Genomic DNA, 26,709 nt, shown 5'->3' with positions numbered 1-26,709 from the left:
TATTGCCAGTATCGCTGGCTGTACTAATAACAGTGGTAAGGGGAGATAGAAAGGTTGCTTGCATTTTATCTCATAATCAACAATCCTAGAAGGATGTCCTTGAGCAAGACATGCCCTAGATATAGCAGGAAAGTTGTTTGTGGGGGTTTCTTTCTTCTTGAAACTTCTTTTAAATTAATTTTCATTGCAGTTTAGTTGCTTTGCAGTGTTTTGTTAGTTTCTACTGTACAGCAAAGGGAATCAGCTCTATGCATACATACAGCCCCTCTTTTTTGGATTTCCTTTTCGTTTAGGTCACCACAGAGTAATGAGTAGAGTGACCTGAATTATACAGTAGGTTCTCATCAGTTATCTATTTTATGCATAGTATCAATAGTATATATGTATCAGTCCTAATCTCCCAATTCACCAAACTCCCCCCACCCCCATTTCCCCTTTGCTGTCCGTATATTTGTTCTTTAAATCTTTGTCTCTATTTCTCCTGTACAAACAAGATCATCTGTACCATTTTTTTCTAGATTCCACAAATGTGGGTTAATATACAATAATTGTTTTTCTGACATACTTTCCCTATGTATGATGGTCTCTAGGCCCATCCTCGTCTCTACAAATGGTCCAATTTCATTCCTTGTTATGGCTGAGTAGTATTCCATCTGGGTCTTCCCAGGTGGCTCAATAGTAAAGAATCCACCTGTCACTGCAGGAGGTATAAGAGACGTGGTCAGTCCCTGGGTTGGGAAGATCCCCTGGAGGAGGGCATGACAACCTATTCCAGTATTCTTGCCTGGAGAATCTCATGGACAGGCTACAGTCCATGGGGTCGCAAAGAGTTGGACAGAGCTGAGCACACACACACACAGTACCACACCTTTATCTATTCCTTTGTTAATGACATCTAGGTTGTTTCCATGTCCTAACTATTGTAAATAATGTTGCAGTGAACATTGAAACTTCTGGTGAATGGTGGCAGAAAGCTTGTCACTGAGCTGTGACTGCCTTTTCATCATGTACATGTTACGCTTTGGACTCACCACAGTCTTCTTCCTGGATTGCTCCTAGGCAGTGACCAAGCATGACAGTGTTGGCAATAGATCGAGTTTTCAACAGGACAGGCTTCCAGCGGGTGGTGTTTGCTCAGGAGCTCCTCGCTGCTCTGGTGGAGATTTTCTCAGAGCTGCAGCACTTCATAGGCCTGGCTTCTCTTTTCTCTTCTTTCTCATTTCCTTCCTCAAGTGCTAGACCAGCTTTAGACTCTGAAGGTTCTCCCTTTTATCTTTCACACATGTTCTCCATGTTTTTTACATGAACATCTCAGAGAAGCTGAGGTAACATACCGTTTAACAAAAAATTAACCTCACAAGATTCCATTAAGATCCCTGACTTTTTCAAAGCAATGCTGCCATAAAAGTTTTGGCTGAACATCACCTTTAAAGTTTCTGCCTGAATCTACTGTGCAGGAGGTAGAATAGTGCCCCTCAAAAAGACATGGCCAAATTCAACCCCCTGGAAACTGTTGGAGGAAAATGGTCTTTGCCAATGTCATTAAAAGTTTCCATATGATCTCATCCTGGATTTATAGAAAGCTCTAAGTCTAGAGGCCAGTGTCCTTTATAAAAGGCAGGAGAGGAGCGGATACAGTGAAACAGAGAAGGCCGTGTTCCAATAAGGACAGAGATCGTTGTGATGGGTCAACAAGGCCCAGATTGCCAAAGATTTCTGGCACCAGAAGCTAAAGAGCAGGCAGAAGACAGATTCTCCATCAGAGTCTGCAGAAGGAACCATCCTTGATGCTGCCTTAATATCAAACTACTGGCTTCCAGAACCATGAGAAAATAAATTTCTATTGTTTTAAACTTCCTGGTCTGTTGTATTTTTTTTTTTTTTTTTTTTACAGCAGCCTAAGAAACACCTAAACTTACTTTTGGCAGCTTTTGTTTTGGTGGCAGGTTTTTTTTTTTCTCCCCCTTCTCAGACATGACTGAGAATGTTTTCTGTAGTAGAACACTTTGATCAATGGATTCCTGCAGTTCCCTGGGGAGGCTGCTACAGCCCCATTCAATTCTCTCATTTCTGATTCTTAACTGATGCAATGGTGCACAGTCCTTAAAGCATTTCTGGCTGCTTTGTAACTAAACTCCTTTACAAAATCGTCACCCTTAATCATTCCCTTCTTTTCTATAGATCTTCAAAAATATTTAAATATTGTGGGGCAAGCTTTTACTCTAATAGATGAATGCTTGAAACACAGTTAAACTGCATCAGAAATAAATCCTTTCACTCAGAATAGCCACCACATTTATTAGCATTTTAGCAAGATTTTTTTTTTTTAGTTTGATTGCAGATTATGGTAAAGTCAGTTTTAAGTTGTTATAGCAAATATTCCAATGTAAGTTGTAGAATGTGAGAGAAACCATTAAAAAAAAAACGCCATAAGTTTATCTTCTGAATACCGATAGTGATATTCAAAACACTAAGTGACAATATCCAAACCCAGTGTTTTATCTCCAGTCTACTTTCTGATCAATAACTTGTAAAAATGTAAAGATTGATTGTCACATGGTAGGTAAAATTTTCGGTTTAACATTGTCAATTTAAGGGAATGTAATCAAAGCCAATCACTTTTCAGAGTAGTCGGTATAATTCTAAATACATTTCTCAAATATTGATACCTGTGCTAATGTTACTAGAGGTTCTGATGTCCTGAGGAATTTGACATGCCAGAAAAGCATATTCCTTTTAGACCTGGATTTCTTGCTCCTCTCTCCTTTTCTCACTTTATCTGGTAGTGGGATCAGAAATCTCCAAGTGCCTCAATCTGAACTTTCTATTTAAAAATTGGATAATATTTAAGAGAAGTTTGAGAAGTATTTAAGAGAAGTTTGAGAAGTATTTAAGAGAGATGAGCATATTAGGAAGGGAACGTTTATGGCATGCGGAGCTGAGTGTCCTTCTAGCATATCTGGTAGTGTTTTCAACTATGAGTCATTGACTGTTGTGGCTAGAAGAGTCCTTAAATACTGTTTCTTCTAATTTCATCAGTGTTAGAGGGAGAAACTGAAGGTCTGTCTTATGAGAGGGCTATACTATAGATCAGGGGTCCCCATTCTGTCTCTGGGCTGTCGGATCAGCAGCAGCATTAGATTAGAAATAAAGTGCACAATAATGTAATGTGCATGAATCATCCTGAAACCATCCCCTCCACCTCCATCCATGGAAAAATTGTCTTCTATGAAATCAGTCCCTGGTGCCAAGAAGGTTGGGGACCACTGCTATAGATCATCTGAGATCTGGGGTCTAGAATAATTCCATGTATGGTGACAGCTCTCCTTTTCACATTAAAGCTTTCACTTTCTCCAGAGGCATGGTAAGGATGAGTGGGTGCAGAAAGCCGCAAGATAAATATGGCCCATTTCCCTGAGTTCTGCTTTGAATTTAAAACATGGGGACAGTATTTTAGAGTTTTATGTTCTTTAAAATATGTATGTGAGCAAATTATGTTCTTTGAAATCTGTATACCAGGAAAATAAATAAGTTTCCATTTTTCCAGATTGCATAATACTGTGTATGTTAGCAAATGTACAGAGTGCTGGAAATTTTTACAGTCAGAAACTATTTAGAAATTTTGATGATTTTTGTATTGTCTTAAAACAGGGTATTGTTAGCATTGCAACTACAGAATATAGTATTGTTTCCAGAATGTCTGGTTCCTCAGTACATGTTTTGCAGCCCACAAAATAACTTAAACAGTAAAATAAAACTTACATATCTGAGCTTATATGAGTTTCAGAATTTTTAATGATGTGTAGATTAAAATTATAACTCATAGTTGCATTTCATTAAATATTTTGATTGAAGCACATATACATGGCCATTTAATTCTGTTGCCTATAAGTGAATTTCCCATAAGCTTAAAATTAATACTTTAAATATAACTTTAAAACATTTTATATTATGTCTTGGTTATTGTTGTAAATAAGAAGTTTAAAATATCTAGTGAAAATGCAAAGAGAATGAAAATGAATAATAATCTCAAATTAAGGTTATGACAAAAAAAAAAACCACTCCCAGAGCTCAGTGTAAATCTGACAGCACAGATGATGATAAGGGCTCACAGTTAAGATGGTACGGGGTGGGAGGGTAGGGGGGTTCAGGATGGGGAACACGTGTATACCTGTGGTGGATTCATGCTGATGTATGGCAAAACCAATACAATATTGTAAAGTAATCAACCTCCAATTAAAATAAATAAATTTATATTAAAAATAATTAACTAATAATATAATAATAGTTAAAGTGTCCCGGGTACTAATCTCAGCAGAAGCAAAAGGAAGGTATTATCATTGTCCAATTTACAAATAGCAGTTTTGTCATCACAAATAGTGAATGGTAGTTATTTAACACTATGCTTAGTCACCCAGTCGTGTTCAACTCTTTGTGACCCCTTGGACTGTAGCCCATCAGGCTCATCTGTCCATAGAGATTCTTGAGGGAAGAATACTAGAATGGGTTGCATGTCCTCCTCCAGGGAATCTTCCCAACCCAGGGATTGAACCCAGGCTTCCCGCCATGCAGGTGGATTCCTTACCATCTGAGTCACAAGGAAAGCCCAAGAGTACTGGAGTAGGTGGCCTATCCCTTCTCCAGGGTTCTTCCCAACCCAGGAATCGACTTGGGGTCTCCTGCATTGCAGACAGATTCTTTACCAGCTGAGCTACCAGGGAACCCCCTTAATTAGCACTGCTGCTGCTGCTACTAAGTTGCTTCAGTCATGTCCAACTCTGTGCAACCACATAGACGGCAGCCCACCAGGCTCCTCCATCCCTGGGATTCTCCAGGCAAGAACACTGGAGTGGGTTGCCATTTCCTTCTCCAGCGCATGAAAGTGAAAAGTGAAAGTGAAGTCGCTCAGTTGTGTCAGACTCTTTAGGAATCTAAAAATCAATATTTAGTTGAAAAGGAGCTCGTTAATTTGAAGATGTTACATCATATGTGTGAAGGGGCTGCTTGAACAATACTGCATGAAATGATTGTTTCTTGCCACTGTACATCTGTCTATCTACCTATATATCTGTCTGTATAGTCTTTTTCTGGAAAAAAATATTAATGCAACATATTCAGTATGTGAAGCCTACCTTCACTGAAGCTGATAAATGACTTAAGATGATGTTTTAAAAGAAAGAAAAAATTATAGAGAATAAATGAGCTTGACTTTAAGTTCAAAGACTGGGGAAAGAATAAGTAATTTCAACCACACACGAGTTAGAAGTGTCATCAAGGAATGGAGAGTATTAAGAATCATTTCACTCTTTATTTTTCACCCTCTCCAAAGTGAATTGAATGAGTCTGTACTGGCGTGGGTGGAGAATCATCCGACAGGCAGGGAAGAGCAAGGGTGGTAGAAAAGGGGACAAGAGTCTTATCCTGCCTCTCTAGAGAAATAATCCTTTTCATTATGAATAGTGATGACTCGACTTAGAGCTGAACTGCATGAGCTTTCTATTTTGTCTTCCTCTGAACAAGGAAGAAGGCTGAAAAGGACCATTATTGAACAGAACATTGTGAGTCTAAGTGTAATTGGACACTTAACAGAATAGAGAGAAAATGGAAGGAACGGGAGCACAAAGAAAGATGAGGACCACTGAGGTACTGTTGGCTCCAGGGAAGCACACATAGAAAGCAACCCGAGGTGCCAATTTCTCTCTTCCACATCCCATTATAGCTGGTACAAAGGAGGTTGGTGTCTAAGTAGAAGGCATAAAGCTCTGAAAAGCATAGCAACTGCTCAAAATTGTTCTTTCAAACTCAAGAGGATGACCAGCAACATCAGAGTGGAGTCCTCCCAAGTTGAAGTAATGATCTAAAACCCAAGGGCAGCCCCCATGAGAAGTCATTGAACTTGAACCCTTGTTTCCTCCTGCAGCTCTCTGGCCCTGTCTCACTCCGTAGCACTTGGATGGACAAACCATAACCCTAGGTAACTTGAACTCTTCCCTCGCAATATATCTCACTGGTTTAGTGAGATAGTCATGCCCTATTTCTCTTATCTGTTCACTTTGGCTGTCTTCTGCACGACTTTCCAACACCCCAGCATGTATGTGCTAAGTCTCTTCAGTTCAGTTCAGTCCAGTCGCTCAGTCGTGTCCGACTCTTTGCGACCCCATGAATCGCAGCACGCCAGGCCTCCCTGTCCATCACCAACTCCCGGAGTTCACTCAGACTCACGTCCATCGAGTCAGTGATGCCATCCAGCCATCTCATCCTCTGTCGTCCCCTTCTCCTCCTGCCCCCAATCCCTCCCAGCATCAGAGTCTTTTCCAATGAGTCAACTCTTCGCATGAGGTGGCCAAAGTACTGGAGTTTCAGCTTCAGTGTCATTCCTTCCAAAGAAATCCCAGGGCTGATCTCCTTCAGAATGGACTGGTTGGATCTCCTTGCAGTCCAAGGGACTCTCAAGAGTCTTCTCCAACACCATAGTTCAAACTCTTTGTGACCCTGTGGACTGTAGCCCTCCAGGCTCCTCTGTCCATGGGGTTCTCCAAGCAAGAATATTGGAGTGGGTTGCCATGCCATCCTCCAGGGGATCTTTACACGCAAGGATCGAAACCACATCTCTTTCATCTCCTGCGTTGGTAGATGGGTTCTTTACCACTAGTGCCACCTGGGAAGCCCTCAAAACCCCAGACCTTTCTTCAAATCTCCATGAATTCCTCTCTTCTCTCTTCTCAGTTAATGCCCTTTCTTTCTTCTTCATTGAGTAAAGTACAGTAAGTCATCTATGTACAAACAAGTTCCATCCCAAGAGCTCATTTGTAAGTCCAGTTTGCTCATAAGTCCAACAAAGTTCATGGGATTCTCAAGGCAAGAATGCTGAAGTGGTTTGCCATTCCCTCTCCAGTGGACCACATTATGACAGACTTATTGGAAAAGACCCTGCTGCTCTGAAAGATTGAGGGCAGGAGGAGAAGGGGCAACAGAGAATAAGATGGGTGGTTGGCATCAATGACTCAATGGACATGAGTTTGAGCAAACTCCAAGGCAATAGTGAAGGACAGGGAAGCCCATTGTGCTGCAGTCCATGGAGTCGCAAAGAGCTGGACACGACTGAGCAACTGAACATCAACCAACAGAGTTAGCCTAGGTACCTAACTAACACGATTGGCTATATAGCACTGTGCTGTAATAGGTTTATAATTCCTTTCACACAAATGATATATAAAAAAGCAAAGGAAATATTTTTAATTTCACAGTTCAGTGCCTTGTACAGTGGTACAGTACAACTGGCATACAGGGGCACATTTTTGAAAGTTCACAACTTGAAGGTTTGTATGTAGAAGACTTACTCTAATCGGAAGAGAGCTTTACATATACCAACTGGACACCTAGTTGCCCGAGCACATGAACTCATATATTCTCCCATCTCCCTTAGGTAAACTGTCCAAACCCCTACCTAACCCAGACCTTCTGACTTCCTGCTGTGAATGAGATTGCATCATTTCTTTCCCACTATTTTAGTGGTTTTTCTCTTCATTTTCAACAATTCCCCATCTACTAGATCATTTCTATTAGCATGCTGTTTTCTTTTTTCTCCTCTTAAAAAATCATCTTGAGTCCACTTCCTGCAGTCTAGCTACTGCCCAAATTCTTTGCTTCCATTTGGAGCAATCTTGTTAATGAGTTGCCTCTGTTTGCTGCACCCTTCCTCATCTTACTTTCTCTTAATTCACTCTGACTGGGCTTTTTCTCAGCCTCTAAACTGAAACCATTGGGAGAAGGCGATGGCACCCCACTCCAGTACTCATGCCTGGAAAATCCCATGGGCAGAGGAGCCTGGTAGGCTGCAATCCATGGGGTTGTGAAGAGTCAGACACAACTGAGCAACTTCCCTTTCACTTTTCACTTTCATGCACTGGAGAAGGAAATGGCAACCCAGTCCAGTGTTCTTGCCTGGAGAATCCCAGGGACGGGGGAGCCTGGTGGGCTGCCGTCTATGGGGTCACAGATTCGGACACGACTGAAGCAACTTAGCAGCAGCAGCAAACTGAAACTGTTATTAACAAAACATGAATGACGTTCTTCTTCCTAAATCCAGTCCGCTCTTCATCTTACTTTACATTATATAACACTTTGCTTTCATGCCTCTTTGCGTCTCCTGGTGTTCTTGTTATTTCACTCAGTTTAGTTCAGCTCAGTCGTGTCTGACTCTTTTCGACTGCATGGACTACAACGTGCCAGGCTTCCCTGTCCATTACCAATTCCTGGAGCTTGCTCAAACTCATGTCCATTGAATCAGTGATGCCATCCAACCATCTCATCCTCTGTCATCCCCTTCTCCTCCTGCCCTCAATCTTTCCCAGCATCAGGGTCTTTTCAAATGAATCAGTTCTTCGCATCAGGTGGCCAAAGTATTGGAGTTTCAGCTTCAGCATCAGTCCTTCCAATGTATAGTCAGGACTGATTTCCTTTAGGATGGACTGGTTGGATCTCCTTGCATTCCAAGGGATTCTCAAGAGTCTTTTCCAACACCACAGTTCAAAAGCATCAATTATTTGGCACTCAGCTTTCTTTATAGTCCAGCTCTCACATCCATACGTGACCACTGGAAAAATCATAGCTTTGACTACATGGAGCTTTGTCAGCAAAGTAATGTCTCTGCTTTTTAATATATGCTGTCTAGGTTGGTCATAGCTTTTCTTTGAAGGAGCAAGTGTCTTTTAAATTTCATGGCTGCAGTCACCATCTGCAGTGATTTTGGAGCCCTCAAAATAAAGTCTCTCACTGTTTCCACTGTTTCCCCATCGATTTGCAATGAAGAGATGGAACTGGATGCCATGATCTTAGTTTTCTGAATGTTGAGTTTTAAGCCAGGTTTTTCGCTCTCCTCTTTCACCATCATCGAGGCTCTTCAGTTCCTTCTCGCTCTCTGTCAAGGACAGTGTCATCTGCTTATCTGAGGTATTTCACTCAGTACTCATTCTTAGTCTCCTTGCATGTTCCCCCTTTTTTCCTGACATCTGAACCTTGGACTGTTCTGGTCTCAGTCCTTGGTATTCTTTTCTACATTCACTGTCCACGTAGTATCATCCAGTTCTGCATTTAAATGTCATTTATACAAATCACACTCAAAGTTAGTTCTTTAGCTCAGACCTTCTTCTGAAGTCCACACTGAGTAGCTATTGCCTTCTTGATGGACACATTTGGATGTCTAGTAGATTTCTCAAATATGAACTGCCTTAAACTAAAGTTGAGAACTCTCCATCTCAGTGCTCCTTCTGTGGTGTTCCCCATTCCCCTTTACGGCAATGTCATCCTTCTAATTCTTGAAACATATCAACAAAATTTGGGGATCCTTGTTGACTCTTCACGTTCACAGTCCATATCCAATCCATCTGAAAATCCTTTTGACTCTGCTTTCAAAATAACTACTCCAAGACTAATACTTTCATGCAAAGTCATCATGTCTCTTGACTGAATTGATATAATGCTTCCATAATTATTTCCCTGCTTTTATCCTTCTTTTCTACAGTCTGTTTTTAATACAATATAGTGCTCTTTAAAAAATACTTTGAAATAGTGATAGACTCACAGAAAGGTACCAAAATATATGTACAGGAGGCTCCATGTACCAGTTGCAGATGGTTACTTCTTATGTAACTACAGTTTATAAAATTCTCTCAAAACCAGAAAATAAATGTCGGTATTATCCACAAAACTTATTCATCAGTTTTACATGAACAGAGTGCTTCTTTTAAAGTATAAATTAGACAGGGTTTTGCCCAGATCTTGCTTTTTCACAATAGTCTGCTCTAATCTTGTTCTTTTAAACCATAAACTTTCTGCAAGCGGATAATCCTTCTTACCTTATAATATTTCTCCATAGTAGTTGAAATCTCTTAACATACTATATTTGTGTATTATGTTTATCTTCTATCTTCTTGTACTAGACTATAAACCCGATGAACTGGAATATTTTTGGTTTTGTGCAATGATATATATTTCAGGGACTTAGAATAATACTTGTTCTAGAAAAAATATTTGGAAGAATAATTGCACACTTAAAACTGGGGTTTTTGTTTTTGTCTTTATCTCTGTTTGTTATGAAAGACCTGTTCTTTCTCCCTGAAGTATATTTTATATAAACATTTTGTGTTTATTAGTTCATTGAATACTGCCCATATGAGTGCAGTGTTATCATCTCTTCCCAACTCCACATTCATGTCTCGTCGAAGGCTTGAAGTGGCCACGATGGGAATGTTTATAAGAGCTAAACCAGCAAACACATCAAGTCAGCACCCTGTATCCTCAGTAATTGTTAAACATTTGCAAGCACAACACTGCATCTGGCCAGTCAATTCAGCCACCAATTAAAATTCTTAAATAAAATTGTTTTCCTTATCAATTTTGTGATGTTGTATATATGAGTGGCTCAAATAAAAGTATATATTGTCATAACGAATTTCCTATTCAATAGTGTGTATACAATATATATTATTTCACTGGCTTTTAGGACAGTATCCAGATGCCTTCAGTTTGTCAACAAAATTCTCAGATGTTTTATTTACCCAAGATTCTCTCCTACGAATATCCTGTCCAAGACATCGCGGCAGAGGCACACATCAAGAAGTTGAGTATAGGTAGATGAAGAAGGGAAGAAATAAGAGCAAATGCATAAAAGTGTTTTCAGGATTAGTTGTTTAAGAGCATTATCAGCAAATAAGGAATATTAAAAGGAGAAAGGAAATTTTCTTCATAGTCTCAAACCAATAGTTATTCTGGAATTAAATATTTGTCTTTCTGGAATAATGGAGATAACTACTGCAGTGCCTGTAGCCCCTTTCTCTATGATATTATGGCCATCACCTTATAAGTTAATAGTAATCCCGAGAAATTTGCAAGCATATGTGGAGAGGAAACATACACTGAGAACAGGTCAAGAGTTTATTTTATATCTCTTCTCTATGTACTTGTATCACTAGAATATTCTTCTTAGGATGTTCTTTTAAACTGCAGGTGTATAGGTTCCAGTAGTGCTACTCTCTGACTCTTTACTTTTAACAAGTTACCCTGTTTTTTTCAGTCTCTTGGTGCTTTTACTGTAATTTTCATACAAAGAGACGTGAACTTCTGTCTCCTGATGACTAGTTCTCCAAATATCTTATTTTATGTTGCCATAGGTGTTCCTTTTCTGCTACTGAATAGAGTGTAAGTAGAGCATGTTCTGTATCACCTGAGGAATTGCTTTAACAGCAATATCAATTTCTGGATTTTCAACATACCGTTTTTTGGCCATTGTAAGTGGAGTGAGAGTTCATAAATTTTTAAATAAAATGTTCTAATACAATTTTATTTCATGGATTGAAGCTAGTTGAGCAATAACCAGACTACACACACACACACACACCACCCACACACACACACACCACCCACACACACACACATGCATAGGAAAATGCAGCAGGGACTAATTGCTGATTAATTCTCAATTTATTTGTATATCTTTTAGAGAATCAGATCTATGGTTAATTCGACCTTACCTGAATATCAGAATCATGTGAGGATCTTTTTAAAAAATCCTGGTCTTTGAGATCCATCCCAGACCAATGTATTGTTTATCACAATGTTTTGGGCCCAGGCATCAGTATATTTTAAAAGTTACACAAGTGATTGTAAGATGGATCTAGGTTTGAGTACCACTGGATTAGACACAAAACTGTTTGGGTTGGACAAAGATAAAGCTTTTTGTTGATGTTCAGTTGCTAAGTTGTGTCCTACTTTTTGAGACCCCATGGACTGCAGCGCACCAGGATTCTCTGTCTTTCCCTGTCTCCTGAAGTTTGCTCAAACTCATATCCATTGAGTTAGTGGTGCCATCCAACCATCTCATCCTCCGTTCCCCTCTTTTCCTCCTGCCCTCAATCTTTCCCAGCATCAGAGTCTTTTCCAGTGATCTGGCTCTTTACATCGGGTGGCCAAAGGATTGGAGCTTCAGCTTCAGCATCAGTCCTTTCAGTGAATATTCAGAGTTGATTTCCTTCAGGATTGACTGGTTTGATCTTGCTTTTCCAGCACCACAGCTCAAAAGCATCAATTCTTCCTCCCTGAACCTTCTTTATGGTCCAGCTCTCAAATCTGTATATGACTACTGGAAAAACCATCGCTTTGACTATATGGACCTTTGTCAGCAAAGTGATGTCTCTGCTTTTTAATGATCTATCTAGGTTTGTCGTAACTTTTCTTTCAAGGAGGAAGTGTCTTAATTTCATGGCTGTAGTCACTGTCTGCAGTGATTTCAGAGACCCCCAAAATAAAATCTGCCACTCTTTCCATTTTTTTCTCCATCTATTTGGTATGAAGTGATGGGACTAAATGCCATGATCTTAGTTTTTTGAATGTTGAATTTTAAGCCAGCTTTTTCACTCTCCTTTTTCACCTTCAACAAGAGGCTTTTTAGTTCCACTTCCCTTTCTGCCATAAGAGTGGTGTCATCTGCACATCTGAGGTTATTGGTATTTCTCCCAGTTATCTTGATTCCAGCTTGTGCTTCATCTAGCCTGGCATTTCGCATGATGTACTCTACATATAAGTTAAATAAGCAGAAGGGCAATATACAATATTGATGTACTCCTTTCCCAGTTTTGAACCAGTCTGTTGTTCTTTGTTGGGTTGTAACTTTTACTTCCTGACCTGCATATATTTTTCTTAGGAGGCAGATAAAGCAGTCTGGTATTCTCCTCTCTTTAAGAATTTTCCAGTTTGTCATGATCCACACAATAAAAGGCTTAGCATAGTTAATGAAGTTGAAGTAGATGTTTCTGAAATTCTCCTGCTTTTACTCTGATCCAACAGATATTGGCAATTTGATTTCTGGTTTCTCTGCCTTTTCTAAATCCAGCTTGTACATCTGGAAGTTCTTGGTTCATGTACTGTTGAAGGCTAGTTTGAAGAATTTTGAGCATTACTTTGCTAGCATGTGAAAAGGGCACAACTGTATGGTAGTTTGAGCATTCTTTGGCTTTGCATTTATTTGTGAGTGGAATGAAAACTGACCTTTTCCAGTCCTATGGCCATGGCTGAATTTTCTAAATTTGTTGTCATATTGAGTGCAGCACTTTAACAGCATCATCTTTGACAATTTGAAATAGTTCAGCTGGAATTCCATCACCTCCACTAGGTTTGTTCATAGTAATGCTTCATAGGGCCACTTGACTTCACACTCCAGGATGTCTGACTCTTTTGCTAATTTTAAATACCATATGTTGCTAAGGGAAATGTTAATTATCACATATAATTTTGTACCGTTTACAGATAGTCCTCAACTTATGGTGGATTAACTTACTGCTTTTTTGATTTTATGGTGGTTCAAAAGAAATATATATTCAATAGAAATTCTACTTTGAGTTTTGGATTTTGATCTTTTCCCAGGCTAGTCTGCAGTACATTACTCACTCATGATCCTGGGCAGTAATAGTGAGCTGAAACTCCCAGTCAGTCGCAGGATTGCAAGGGTTAACAACCCACATACTTACCACCATTGTCTACCCATACAATCATTTGGTTTTTCACTTTCTGTACAGTATTCATTGGAAGGACTGATGCTGAAGGTAAAACTCCAGTGCTTTGGCCGCTTGATGTGAAGAGCCAATTCATTGGAAAAGACCCTGTTACTGGGAAGGATGGAGTGCAGGAGGAGAAGGGGGCAACAGAGGATGAGAAGACTGGATGGCATCATTAACTCAATGTTTATGAGTTTGAGCAAACTCTGGGAGACGGTGAAGGACAGGGAAGCTTGGTATGCTTTAGTCCATGACACAACTGAGCAACTGAACCACAACAGTATTCAACAAATGGCTTGAGATATTCCACATGAGATCCACCTAGCTTCCCAGGTGGCACTATTGGTATTGGTAAAGAATCCGCCTGCCAATGCAGGAGACATATGAGACGCAGGTGTCATCCCCAGGTCATGAAGATTCCCTGGAGAAGGAAATGGCAGCCCACTCCAGTATTCTTGTCTAGGAAATCCTATGGACAGAGGAGCCTGGCGGGCTGCAGTTCACGAGGCCTCAAAGAGTAGGACATGACTAGCATCTGAATGCACATTTCCCACTTTATTGTAAAATTGTCTTTGTGTTGGACGATTTTGCTGAATCACTAAAAACATTAATGTACATGTTCTGAGCACATTTCCATTAGGCTAGGCTATGCTGTGGTGTTTGCTGAGATATTAGATGTCTTAAATGTGTTTTCAGGTTATGGTATTTGTAGCTTATGTTGGGCTTATTAGAACATTACCCCATCAAAATTACGAATATCTGTGCTAGTATGTTATACACATGAATGCTAACTCAGTACGTATATTAGAAAAGTATGTCTAAAGTGTGTGTCTCTTTACACAGTTGCAGCTCTGCAACCCTACTATTACAGGGTTAAAACAGCCACTGCCAAGATGCTTCTGACTGGGCACAGGAAAGATTTCTAAGTCACAAATCTTTGTGATAAGGGGAAAACCTCTGCTGATAAGTCTAGGTTTTGAAGGAAACTTTTGAAAACACTGAGTTGAGAGAACTAAAAGATGGTTTTTCCATAGTCCCATCTAACATGAATATTAAAGGCATTGTTAGCCTCTTTCAGGTTATCAAAGCTTTTATTTTTCCCTGAAAACCCCATGTCCTCACTGAAGGAGGGACCCATGGCATTGTTTAGTTTGGCAAATAAATGATAAGATTATTAATTTATTATGAGTTCTTTAAAACTTGTTATTTTTTAAAAATGGCAAATGAATTTGACAAGTTGAATAGTCATGTTGTTAACCCGTGGGATGATTATCTTCTCTTATTAGTTATGACTGTTATTTGGACGGTAAAACTATTGGCTGTCCTGTGTCCCCAGGTGAGACACTAGGGACTTGCCTTTCCAAAAGTCAAGTAGAGATTGCCTTTGGGTTGTAGATCCAAGATCAGTAGATGGGTCCAACCCAGGTTCCTTTCAAATTACTCCTTTGCTCTGGGTCTCAGATCATGTGAAGACTTTGTGGGCACCCTTTAAGGGGAGAGTGTCTGTTTCCCACCATCCTTCCATTCTCTTGAATACCCATCTCACTCTTCAGCACCAGATGTTCTGGGGACTTGTCTTTCTAGTGCAAGGCTTCCAGGTTGCGCCTTCCAGTTTGTGGGTCTTGACCATCCATACCACATTTCTATCCCTTCTCTAGTCTTGTGGCTTCTTTGTATCTATGGTTTTATAAGATCTTTCCTGCTGGTCTTTAGATTGTTTTCATTGCTGTTTGCTCTGTAAAGAGTTGTAATTTTGGTGTGCCGTGGAAGGAGATAAACTTCTCCTCCACTCTCTTGGCCCCTCCTGTTATGCTTGTTGTATACATAGATGATATTTCTTCATCTGTTAATTTAAGTCAGTAAAAATATAGACTATTTTCTTGTACTAGAAAAATAAGTAATATAATTTTCTGAACTCACAAAAGTCATGGATTCCAAAGGAGAAGACCTGGCTGTAATGGAAAATTCTCTTACTTATTTTTCTATCATAAACAGACCAGATTTATGTTATACAAAAGAGTTTGGATCACTATGTTACTCTCTTTTATCTGTGAGACTTTGAATAATAATGGCTTCTTTAACCTTGATTTGTTAAGTGGGGAGAAAGTTTGATTAAGTAATAAGGTAATTTTGAGTTTTAACTAATTTAAGATAAAACACTGCAATCTCCAAAACACTCTACGCACACAAACTTTAATTCATAGTGTTCATAGTATTCAGAGCATAAAGCAGGTATAGATTTTAAGAGAATTGTGATGAGGAGCTCCACACAGGGCAAATTGTCTGCTATAGTTCAAGATGACCCTGAGAGTTTTGCGGACAAGGTGTCAGATAAATATGGGATACACTTGAACTTGAACTTGATATTGAAGGGGATGCTGGGTAAAAAGAACGTCATGAAGAAAGGAAGGGCTCTGAAATCATGAGTTGCCTTGGGAATTAGATGTCTGTGTATTGCTGACAGGGAAGGCACAGAACAGGATTATTTACAGGTAGCTGTAGATCATATTTTGACACATCTGTGATGCCAATAGGAGGAGCTTGTACTTCAGTTCAAAGGCGAAAGAAAGCATTGAAATATGGTGATATGTTTGAAGTCTGTTTAGGATGGAACATGAAAGGAAAAGGAATTTATTGGATACTTGACACTTTGCTGTACGCAGTGTTTCCAGGTCTGTGTCATTATTATAATGTTAAGTATTAGAAAATTGAGCCACAGAGAGATTAAATATATACCCAGGGACATTCAGACAAAGAGTTCTGGAGCCACGACTCAAATCCAAATTTATCTGCCTTTAAATCTTTCCAAGACTCTATGGGACCTTTGCAATTAATCTGACAGTTGCACATTGAGCCTTTTTGGAATAAGGAAGCAAAGAGGCAGTGAAATCACAAAGGAAGCTCATTTGAGATGCAACAGACACCTAAAGAGATATGAAACCTATTTTTCAGCTGTGTTTTATAGGACCTTTTAGTTTGATTCTTTTATTTTCTTAACATTGCCAAATACACTTTATTTTTATGTCAGAATTATGTAAAAGGATTTAAATTTTCCTTGAAAATCATGTACACATTCAGAATTTTACTAGCTATACATTTCTAAAATATAACTAGTTTAGCTCTCTTGGCATTAGATTTTCTGTGACTCAGCCAAACTTGAAAGGATTCAGAAACTGAGCCCTTTAAAAGACTTCTGGAACAACTCATGCAATAGAGCAGGTGTTAGAAAGAGAAGCCAAAATCTCCTCTATCAATTCCCAGGTAAATTTCCTCCATTCAAGCATACATCAAAGGCATTTGCTGAACAAAATTAGTCCTGCTTTTAGACTCGGTACCACCTTGCTTTTTAGATCACGCTAAGAGTGATGGAAAAGACCAGCTAAAATGAACCCATTCTCTTTGTTGTGGTTATTAACATTAAACTACTTCCTCGTAGGATGGATATGCTAGTCAAAGGCAGCAATTGGTATCCAGTGTTCTTCTCCAAGTTTCCTTTCCTAGTAGCCAGGGCAAGCTTTGAGGGCTCTGGAATTAGCCCTGTATTTCAGAGTTGCCTCAAGTCACAATCCTCCTTGGCTTTGTAGGAGACTCGGTATTTTGTGCTGAGCATCTATGCTGATTCCTTATTCCAAGGGTTAAACCAGCTATTTGAATCTGGCTGCTCAGTATTTCAGTTGTCAGTCTTTTTGGAAGCTGGACTTTTGTCCCATTACAAATACATATTTACTGTGAATTGATCTCCCAGTTCACAGCTGCCTGCCTGTTTGGCTTCCTGCCTGGATTTCTCAGCCCAGAATCTGTCACTGTGCTCTTACACTTGAAGCTCTAATATTAGCTGAACTATGACTGAAATTATGTCTTTCACTCAGCTGCTATCTGTTCATCTAGGCGTCACGTCCTTGGTATATCTTCTGCTAGAGGGTAGGATGAATATAGCTAGGCATCCTTTCTTCTCTTTGTTGCTCCATTTGTTTGTTTGTTTGTTTTTGTTTTCTGGAGGTGCCATGTGGCTTGTGGGATCTTAGTTCCCTGGCCAGGTATGGAACTCATGCTCCCTGCAGTTTAAGCTAGTGTTCAAACCATCAGACCACCAGGGAATTCCTGTCCAGTATTGTTTTAGACAGACATGATTTAGAGTTGATATAAGCAAAAAGTTAGCAATATTTATGATTATAGGTAATAGGGTGAAATCCAGAAAAGCAACTGATATACAAAATAAGTTAGTATGTAATTCTCCTATAAAGGCACTTAGCACACAGCAGTAGGTATTTCACAGTCTAGCGCAATTTGGGAATCCAAGCAGATGTGTAGACAGTTTACATAAGGGGATTCTGTTTAAAAAGCATGAGGCTAAGACAAGATATCTGGAATGTTTTGATATTCTGTACCAAAATCTCTATCTATAGAAGGTTGGCTAGAAAAGTCAAGACCTCAGTCTTTGAAAGATTGGACCCAAGAGGAGTTCCTGGGACATGAATAGAAGAGCAAGATAAGGTTCCAGGTTCTAAACTAGATTATGGAGTGGGGATTGAATTGTGGGTAAACTTCAGATGTCAAGACGTTAAAAATGGAACTTGAGAATTGGAAGAGGAGTACCAGTTGAGCTGATGGTGATTCATCTGAACATGAATCAGAGCTTCTTAAATTGTCCCAGACCCTGATCGTCACTGAGCCTCAGATCATGGAAAATGCAGTCATCAAAATAGAGATTTTGGCTTTTAATTCATTAGTTTGTTCTTAGTGGTCTCCCTCTAAAACTATTCCAGGGTGAACTATGACCAGAAAAGGGGAGCACAGTATGGAAATTGCTAGCAAAATATATAATGAAAAAAATTATTTATAGAAAGCTGCACAGGCTTTAAGCATGTTATAGTGCATGCACACACAAACACTCAAACCAGAGAATCTCAGCCAAAAGACAAAACAATCCACTTAAAAATGGTCAAAAGTCTTGAAGAAGATATTCAGATAGCCAATAAGCACATGGAAAGATGTTGAAGATCATTAGTCTTTAGTAAATGACTACTCCAGTACAAATCGTAATCATTTTATCCATCAGTTCAGTTCAGTTCAGTTCAGTCGCTCAGTCGTGTCTGACTCTTGGCGACCCCATGAATTGCAGCACGCCAGGCCTCCCTGTCCATCACCAACTCCTGGAGTTCACTCAAACTCATGTGCATCAAGTCGGTGATACCATCCAGTCACTCATGCTCTGTTGTCCCCCTCTCCTCCTGCCCCAATCCCTCCCAGCATCAGAGTCTTTTCCAATGAGTCAGCTCACATGAGGTGGCCAAAGTATTGGAGTTTCAGCTTTAGCATCAGTCTTTCCAATGAACACCCAGGACTGGTCTTGTTTAGGATGGACTGGTTGGATCGCCTTGCAGTCCAAGGGACAAAAACTAAAAAATAGCAAGTATTGACAAAGATAAGAAAAATTGGAACCCTTACACATTGCTGGTAGGTGTGTAAAATAGTACAGCCATGTAAAAATCTGTTTGGCAATTCCTCAAAACTTTAAACATAGAATTACCATATGACCCAGCAATTGTCCTCTTAGGCATATACCCAAAGAACTGAAGCATATTTTTGAATAAAAACATGTATACGTGAATGTTTGTAACATTTTTATTCATGGAAAAAACTCAATCGTGTATGAACTGATGAATAAAAAATAAAATGTGGTATAATCATAAAATGTAATATTTTTAGCTGTAAAGAGGAATGAAGTGCTAACATGTGCTACAACATACATTAACCTTGAAGACTTTATGCTAAATGAAAGAAGTCAAACACAAAGACAATGCCTTATATGATCCCTTTTGTATGAAATGTCTAAAACATGGGTTTCTTTTTTGATGTGAAGAAAATATTCTGGAAGTAGATGGTGGTGATGGCTACACAGTGTTGTGAATATACTAATAAACCAGTGACTTGTATAGTTTAAAATGGTTACAGTGGTAAGGTTATGTTCTGTGAATTTTATTGCAGTAAAAAAGTACAGTCACATACACTTAAAACTAAACACAATTTGCAATATAAAGAAAATTATAAATTCCAAATAAAAGTATCATTTGTAAAATATAGGCATGATGCACTTAATGGGCATCTAAAAGTGAATTTTCTAAGAGTTTTTTCGAAAGCTCATTTGTAAATTAGTTGTTTTGGGAACTGGAAAATGTTTTATGGTGATTCAAATATAACTGAGTTTTGAGGGTAGGCAGGAAGGATTATATTCAAGTGCTGGGAAATAGTATCCACTCCCTAGCCCATAACAGAAAACTAAAAATCTGCTTATTTCCCAGATTTTAGTTTCAAGCTCATTTTATCATTGTTATTTAAACTTGATTGAATATTTAAAAGACAATGATACTTGTGTAACTTTCTTCTTTAAATATATTGTAATTCTTAGATGTCTTGGTCAAAATTGTATTTTGATATGATAACATTATGTTAGCAGGTTGACTACACACATTTTTATTACATTTATATATAAATTTTAAGCTCATAATTGTGACCTTTCATGACATGATTTCCTGTGTTAATTTTTTTTTTAATTTTTATTTTTACTTTATTTTACTTTACAATACTGTATTGGTTTTGCCATACATTGACATGAATCCACCACGGGTGTACATGCGATCCCAAACATGAACCCTCCTCCCACCTCCCTCCCCACAAAGGTATAAAACTTTTGGAAAATCATAACTTAAAATACTTTTGGTAACATATCTAAACTTTTTTCTTAATTGACATAAGGTAAATTGAGCCTTATGGATATTTAGAAAATTCTCTCCTGCAAAATACAAAGATGTATAGTTTGCCTCTGAATGGATCCTATTTTTCTTATTTATCCAGCAGGGCTATTTTTAGTTAATGGAGTGATATATGGAAAATGCACTGTGTATGGTAAAGTTCAACAGAGAACAGCTAGGTTTTCTGTTTTTTTTTTTTTAAACTGTCATTCACTTAAATGTTATAAAGAAAAGAAAAGGGAAAAACATGCTACTGATTCATTATTTGCATATTAATTCATATAGTAATAAACAGTGGCCCCATTCTTGGACAGAACATGTTTTCTTCTGTTTCTTTTCTTTCTTCTTTCTTTCTTTCTTTCTTTTTTTTTCTTTTTTGCCACACACACAACTTACTGGATCTTAGTTCCCTGACTGGTGATTGAACCTGGGCCCAACAGTGAAAGCGCTGAGCCCAAACCCCTGGACCACCAGAAAATTCCCATTTCTTTCTTTTTGTGTGTATGTGTGATTGCCTTTTCCAATTATATATCCCTTCAAAAATGATAAAGAATGTTTTGCATATTTATCTTAAAATTTAGTATCTGATGGTATTTATTTATATTTTAAGAAGTCTTTGTTTCTGAACTGGGTTATGCAAGCGTACTAGCATATATAAACAATGTGTTTTCTATTTCTTATAGATTCTACAAAGAAATTAAAAGATGTACTTGAAGAATTCCATGGTAATGGTGTGCTTGCAAAGTATAATCCTGAAGGGGTAAAGCCTTTTTATTCTTTTCTTTATTTAAGTTTCATGTAGATGTTTGGAGGAGGGATTTCTTAACGAAGAGTTCTTGGAAACATACATTCATATCCAAAATGAAATTCATAATGAGATGCTATTCTGGAAGACACATTAAATGGTATACTGCTTATTTTCATCCAAAAATTTTTTTGCTATTGAAAATTGCATTTCTATATTGTATGCTTGGTAGTGTATAGATTATCTATAATATATGCTAGGTTCTTTTCCTAAAAGTCAGGAAAAATTTTTAGATAGAAAAAGAGAGAAAGTGTGTCTGACTCTCTCTAAGACTGACTTAATGTTAACTCAGCATCAGGGCAGGAAGTGGTGCCTTGATTGAAGAAAAATTCTGTGATGGATATCAGATCTATTACTTTAAAAAGCAAGCTTTGATACAAAGAGAGGAATTTATTCTCCTTATCTTGTTTTTGTCTGGTACCAGTAAGCTTTTGAGTCCCTGAAATTCTTTCCTTATAAAAACCTGATGTACTGTCCAATTGCTTTGAAACCCCTTTCTTAAATGAATGCCTTTATCTTCCTAATTATTTGTTAATAACCTTGTCTTTTATGTTAGCTGAGAAATGCTACATAGTAAATGTTTGATCACCACTGCTCTAAGTTATTTTGCAACTTTACCAAGTGATAGTTGGATTTTATGGGAGTTAAACTGCCCAGATAGTTGGGTTGTATGGTAGTTAAAACAAACTGCCCAGAACTCTTTTACCTGGATATATTATTTATTTAGACGGATTTGTTTGCTGATTAAAATGTGATTTGGTTTTTGTTATCATTGTTATTGTGGTTTTGAATGTTCACAAAATGACAGTTCTTGACTATCCTTAATATTTTGCTTCTCTGGGAGTTATAGAACTAATGTTTTAGTCAAAACCCAGTCTTTAAATTCTGACCTCCTTTTAGTATTTTCAATACTTACTATTTTTACTACAATAATTACTCTTTTTCCTTTTATATTTTTATTCTGTCTGCATTCCAATACATATACTTTTTAAAACTTTTTAATCTGAGATTAATTTTGTTTTTCTAAAAAATAAAGTTAATGTTTAGTGCCTACAAATGATACAGAAAATAGACAACTTAAAGTCATTTCCATTTGCCTATATCGTGGGGGAAAAATCACATATTTTCCCTCATTCTGCTCAGATTTTATTTTCCTAGATCTTTAGAGAGAGAGGAAAAAAAAATGTTGGCAGGTAAATTTGTAGAACTGAAAATCTCAAACACCAAGAAAGCAGGGTTAAAAAGGTAAAAATGACAGCTTTACTGAATTGTTACAAGACCTCCAAAATTCAGTAATTATTTACATTCTCAAACATAGTTGAAAACCTGCATGTACCTATTTATATACAGAGAGAAAACCAGTTTTCTCTCCCTAAAGATAGTTGTCATCTATAAATTCATTTGGAATGTGGTCTTGTTTGCAAATAGACTTTTTGCTTCAATTATTTCTTATTTAAAGGGCTTTCAGGACTTAATCTGACTGATAACTGGATTTATTGAGGTAATTACTAGATCCGTTATTAGATGCATATGATGTCAGCCTTCTCAATAATGTAATACCTCTCCATAATTGCACAGATTTGCTCTTGAAATGCATTATTAAAATAATGAACAGTTGAAAAACAAAAAGCTAGATCTTATTAAGACTCAAAATTATCTCTAATTTGAGTAAAACCTCTCTCAAATTTTAAAGTTGATGGGTATTTTCCTTTCAGGAGAAAAATTTAAAGTTTTTATGAATCTTTTAAACACTAGTATGTATTTTATAAAAATCAATAGGATATGTTTAAATCTAAATATTTAAATATTTAGATTCAGTGTTTAGAATTAAAACTTCAAGGTCTAAAGATTCTGTTTGGTGCATACCTTCATCAAGTTTATAAAAATTTGCTCTAATAGTAGAAAATAATTCATACTGTCAACTCACATGTGTGAAAATATCACTCTATTGACTGGTCAAGTTGAGCTCAGAGTAGACATAGTTGAGTACCTAATTAATGTTCAGCTATACAAGAAAAACTAGGAAAGTGATTAATCCAGTCATGCTTTATAGTAAATGACTAATACTTTGCTTTCTAAAATAGACATAGTCTGTATCATCCATGGAAAATGTATTTTCAAAGAGACTACAACCTAAATCTCTCTCAAATCATATTCTCCTTTACTAAGTAAAGTTCCTTAAAGGGTAGATGCATTATTTTTGTTATCACTTACTTGAGCTACTGAATTATAAAAGCTGTGCATACAAACTTAATCGAATGAAAATGTGACCTGTTTTAGTCTATGTGAACAGAGAATATTAAGTGTAATGTATGGATGAATCATTTATTTTAGTTCCTATGCAGAAATAAATGACAGAATCATAAAATATACATTTCAACAATGGCTTTAAAGATGTTTTAAGCATAAAAGCTTGAGGAAGGTCTTGAGAGAACCAAAAATGATGGTAAATAAAGAAACTCACTTTAAGTAGAGTAAAATGCCTTTCCCAAGATGCACCATCTAGGTTTGTGACAATAACTATAATTAAAATCTAGATGTGTGTAATCCCAGTTTAAGATATTTCCTGTTTACTTAATTGATGAGGCCATTAGAATGAGAGGGGAAACCAGGGGATATGAGAAGGATGAGGGGAAGGAAAACCTATTTCCTATGCATTGAATGGCATAACTTATATATGAGCATGGTATGTTCCATCGCACCCAATTATCACTAACTCATACCCAGTAAGGTAAGAGATGCCTATTAGTTTCACCTAATCTTATGTGAACAATGTAAAGCTTATCATATAGGTAGATTGTAATGGCCATCCATTCTTAGTGAGAAGGTTCATAGTAAACCAGTCAGAACATCACAGATATAATAGATTCATAAGAGTAGTAGAATTTTGTAATATGACCATCAGTGTGGCATTGAAATGTAAATATTTTCCTCTGGATTTCAAATTCCGTATCAAACTGTTTTGTTGGCATCTAAAACAATGGGAAGAAATTAAGTAGTAGCATATACGTAGAGAAATTAAATATTGACCTTTAAAGAGATGGAGAGAAGCTAGGCATGTTATTCTGACAGGAGGAATCATTAGAAGTGGGGAATAAGTATAATCAAATATACCTTTATATATTCTATTATATATTTATATTCTTCTCTGGAAGGTTTCCATTATACTGTATGTGTTATTCATTATATTTTCCTATGTCAATTAGAACTGTTTGCTTATTACATTCTAAGACTGATCTACTCAATGAGTCTCAAGTTTTAGCTGGCATCAGAATCACCTGGGGTCTTCCTAAAATAGTTTGCTGACTCCCCACTTTAGTTTCTGGAATGGAGTTCAAAAATTTCTCTTTATCAGTTTCCCAGTTGATGCTGAAGCTATTTCGGAACCACATTTTGAGACCCCTGCATCTAAAGTGTGTTTTCAAATCAATCTGTAAACTTGACTTTGTAGTTACATTATCAGCAGTATGAGATGATGAGTATAAATTATCTTACATTAACACATGTATTCTTTCTTTCCTTGCATGCACAGAAACAAGACATTCTTAATCAAGTAAGACATTTTCTTTTCTATTAAAATCTGTCTTTTCTTTCTTTATTCTGATGTGAGCTATGAATTTCTCATCTATATCACTGAGCTATACTTTTGTACCAGTGAGATGCATATATAAGATTAACTGTAATACTTATAAAGATAAAAGTGACTGATATTTGTTCAAGTTTCTCAAACAGAGAAACTATACCTCAATAGAATCAAAAAGGGTCCAGAGTGCAGGCTTCAGTTTTGTAGACTCTTGAGCTTAATTTTTCTAATTTCACCAAAATATCATCAGGCTCTGGTAAAAAGATTTGTTTAATGAAAGTCTTAAATTATTAATTTATGATGAGAGATTTAACAATAGGATTTAAATGCAATTGATAAGAACTTCTGATTGGTCTACAGTGCTATTAGCATATGTGAGAAAAATATGAATGAAAAGCTCTTGATTTTCACCCTCCTGGGAAAAAGAGTAAACCCATCTGTGGTTTCAGCCACTCTCTCTTAGTAATGTCCATTTCGTAAAGGAGGTTTTAAGGTCCATAGTTCAGTTGGATGCACAGAATTACAATACATTGGCGAGTTCTCTGAATGGATGTTTATATCCCAGTAGGAATGTGTGCATGCAATTTTACTATTAATAAAATGCACGAGCTGTCTAAAACCATATTGTCTCCCTTGGACCATACTAGGTATGTATTAGCTGCTTATTTTTTTATTAAGATACATATATTTTATTGAAGTATAGTTGACTTATAATGTGTCGGGTACACAATTCAGTTATACATATGCACATATATTCCATTTCAGATGATTTCCACTATAGACTATTACAAGATATTGGCTATAGTTCCCTGTGCTATACATTTAAACTTTTTGCTTGTTGCATATCTATTGTTTTAAGTTAGAAATCTAGCATTCTATTCATATTAAGTCAAACAAATGGAATCAAAATGCAATAAAAATTTTAGCTAGGAAAAAATTCATGTTTTCAAAAATACATATATTATACATAATACGCAAAAGAAAAGGCTTTTTTCTATGCTTGATAAAGGCTTAGAAAGAACATCAAAAAAAGAAGAGATAGAGAAATTGGAAAACATAAACTAAATGAAATGGAAGCATTGAGTATGCAATAGAAAAAGTGAAACAAGTTGGATAAAGGGTCATCATGTAGTCCAGTTGCTTTTAAGCATGGCTACTCATTAGAAACTCTATCTAGAGTTTTGGAGAAAAATGCACTAGCTGCTTCTTATTTGCTAGTTTCCATGTTGTTTCAGTGACAGCATGCACTGTAGTTTCGTCCCTGACATGTTTCAGTATGGTTGATTACATCAGAATGAACTTGACTGACTTAGATGCTGATCCTATGTATTACACTCTCCTAGGCTGCAACACAGCTGAAATGGAAATTCACTGGTGGTGATAATTGTTACTAGCCCCTTTTAGACCTGACCTCACAGGAAACCTACTAGCTCCCCCAAAGGCACTTCCATGAGGTTTATGTTATTAGGCGGCAACTCCCATGGACAGAGGAGCCTGGTGGGCAACATTTCATGGGGTTGCAAAAGAGTCTGACATGATTTAGCAACTAAACAACAACCACCACTTCAGAATAAGCAGTTGTTTTTATGAAGCAGGCTCTAGCTTCTGAAGGGCATTTGTTGTATACTTTGGTTCACAAACACACCATCCCACACAACTTGCCTTCCCGCTCCAGGCTGTCTGAAAACTGGTGGCAGCTGAGCCTGTCTCTGTATGGGGTCAGACTAGTGAGCTGCCTCCTTCCTGTTCCTTGTTCAGTCTTTGTTCTGGATGTAGTTTAGCATGGAAGCCATTTCAGTTGCAGAGTATAAACAACGTGGAAAGCTGAGGGTAGCCCAAGGGAAAAAGTCGTGTGAGGCTTGCATACTTATTGCTCTCCATGTGGTTTTTGTCTACCTTGTCCTGTGAGTGTAAGATTTTCTTTTTACATTTCCTGTCAGTAGATGATTCTTGGCCCAAGGCTGAGTTAACTTTTTATAGCTCCCTGGGTATACCTTATCTTTGTACTCAGTACTCTGT

General features: G+C 37.5%; 1 protein-coding gene across 1 annotated transcript in view; it reads left to right on the top strand.

Annotated features, from left to right (window-relative positions):
- DGKB (diacylglycerol kinase beta) overlaps nt 1-26,709 on the top strand; it is a 796,797-nt gene that overhangs the window by 91,633 nt on the left and 678,455 nt on the right. Inside the window, exons 2-3 of the mRNA XM_052638442.1 lie at nt 20,986-21,062; nt 24,640-24,660. Coding sequence (XP_052494402.1) covers nt 20,986-21,062; nt 24,640-24,660 — 98 coding nt within the window. The remainder of the gene's footprint in view (nt 1-20,985; nt 21,063-24,639; nt 24,661-26,709) is intronic.

This window comes from Budorcas taxicolor, chromosome 4, assembly GCF_023091745.1.
Source record: "Budorcas taxicolor isolate Tak-1 chromosome 4, Takin1.1, whole genome shotgun sequence".
NCBI lineage: Eukaryota > Metazoa > Chordata > Mammalia > Artiodactyla > Bovidae > Budorcas > Budorcas taxicolor.
This window is presented reverse-complemented; position numbering and strand designations above follow the sequence as displayed.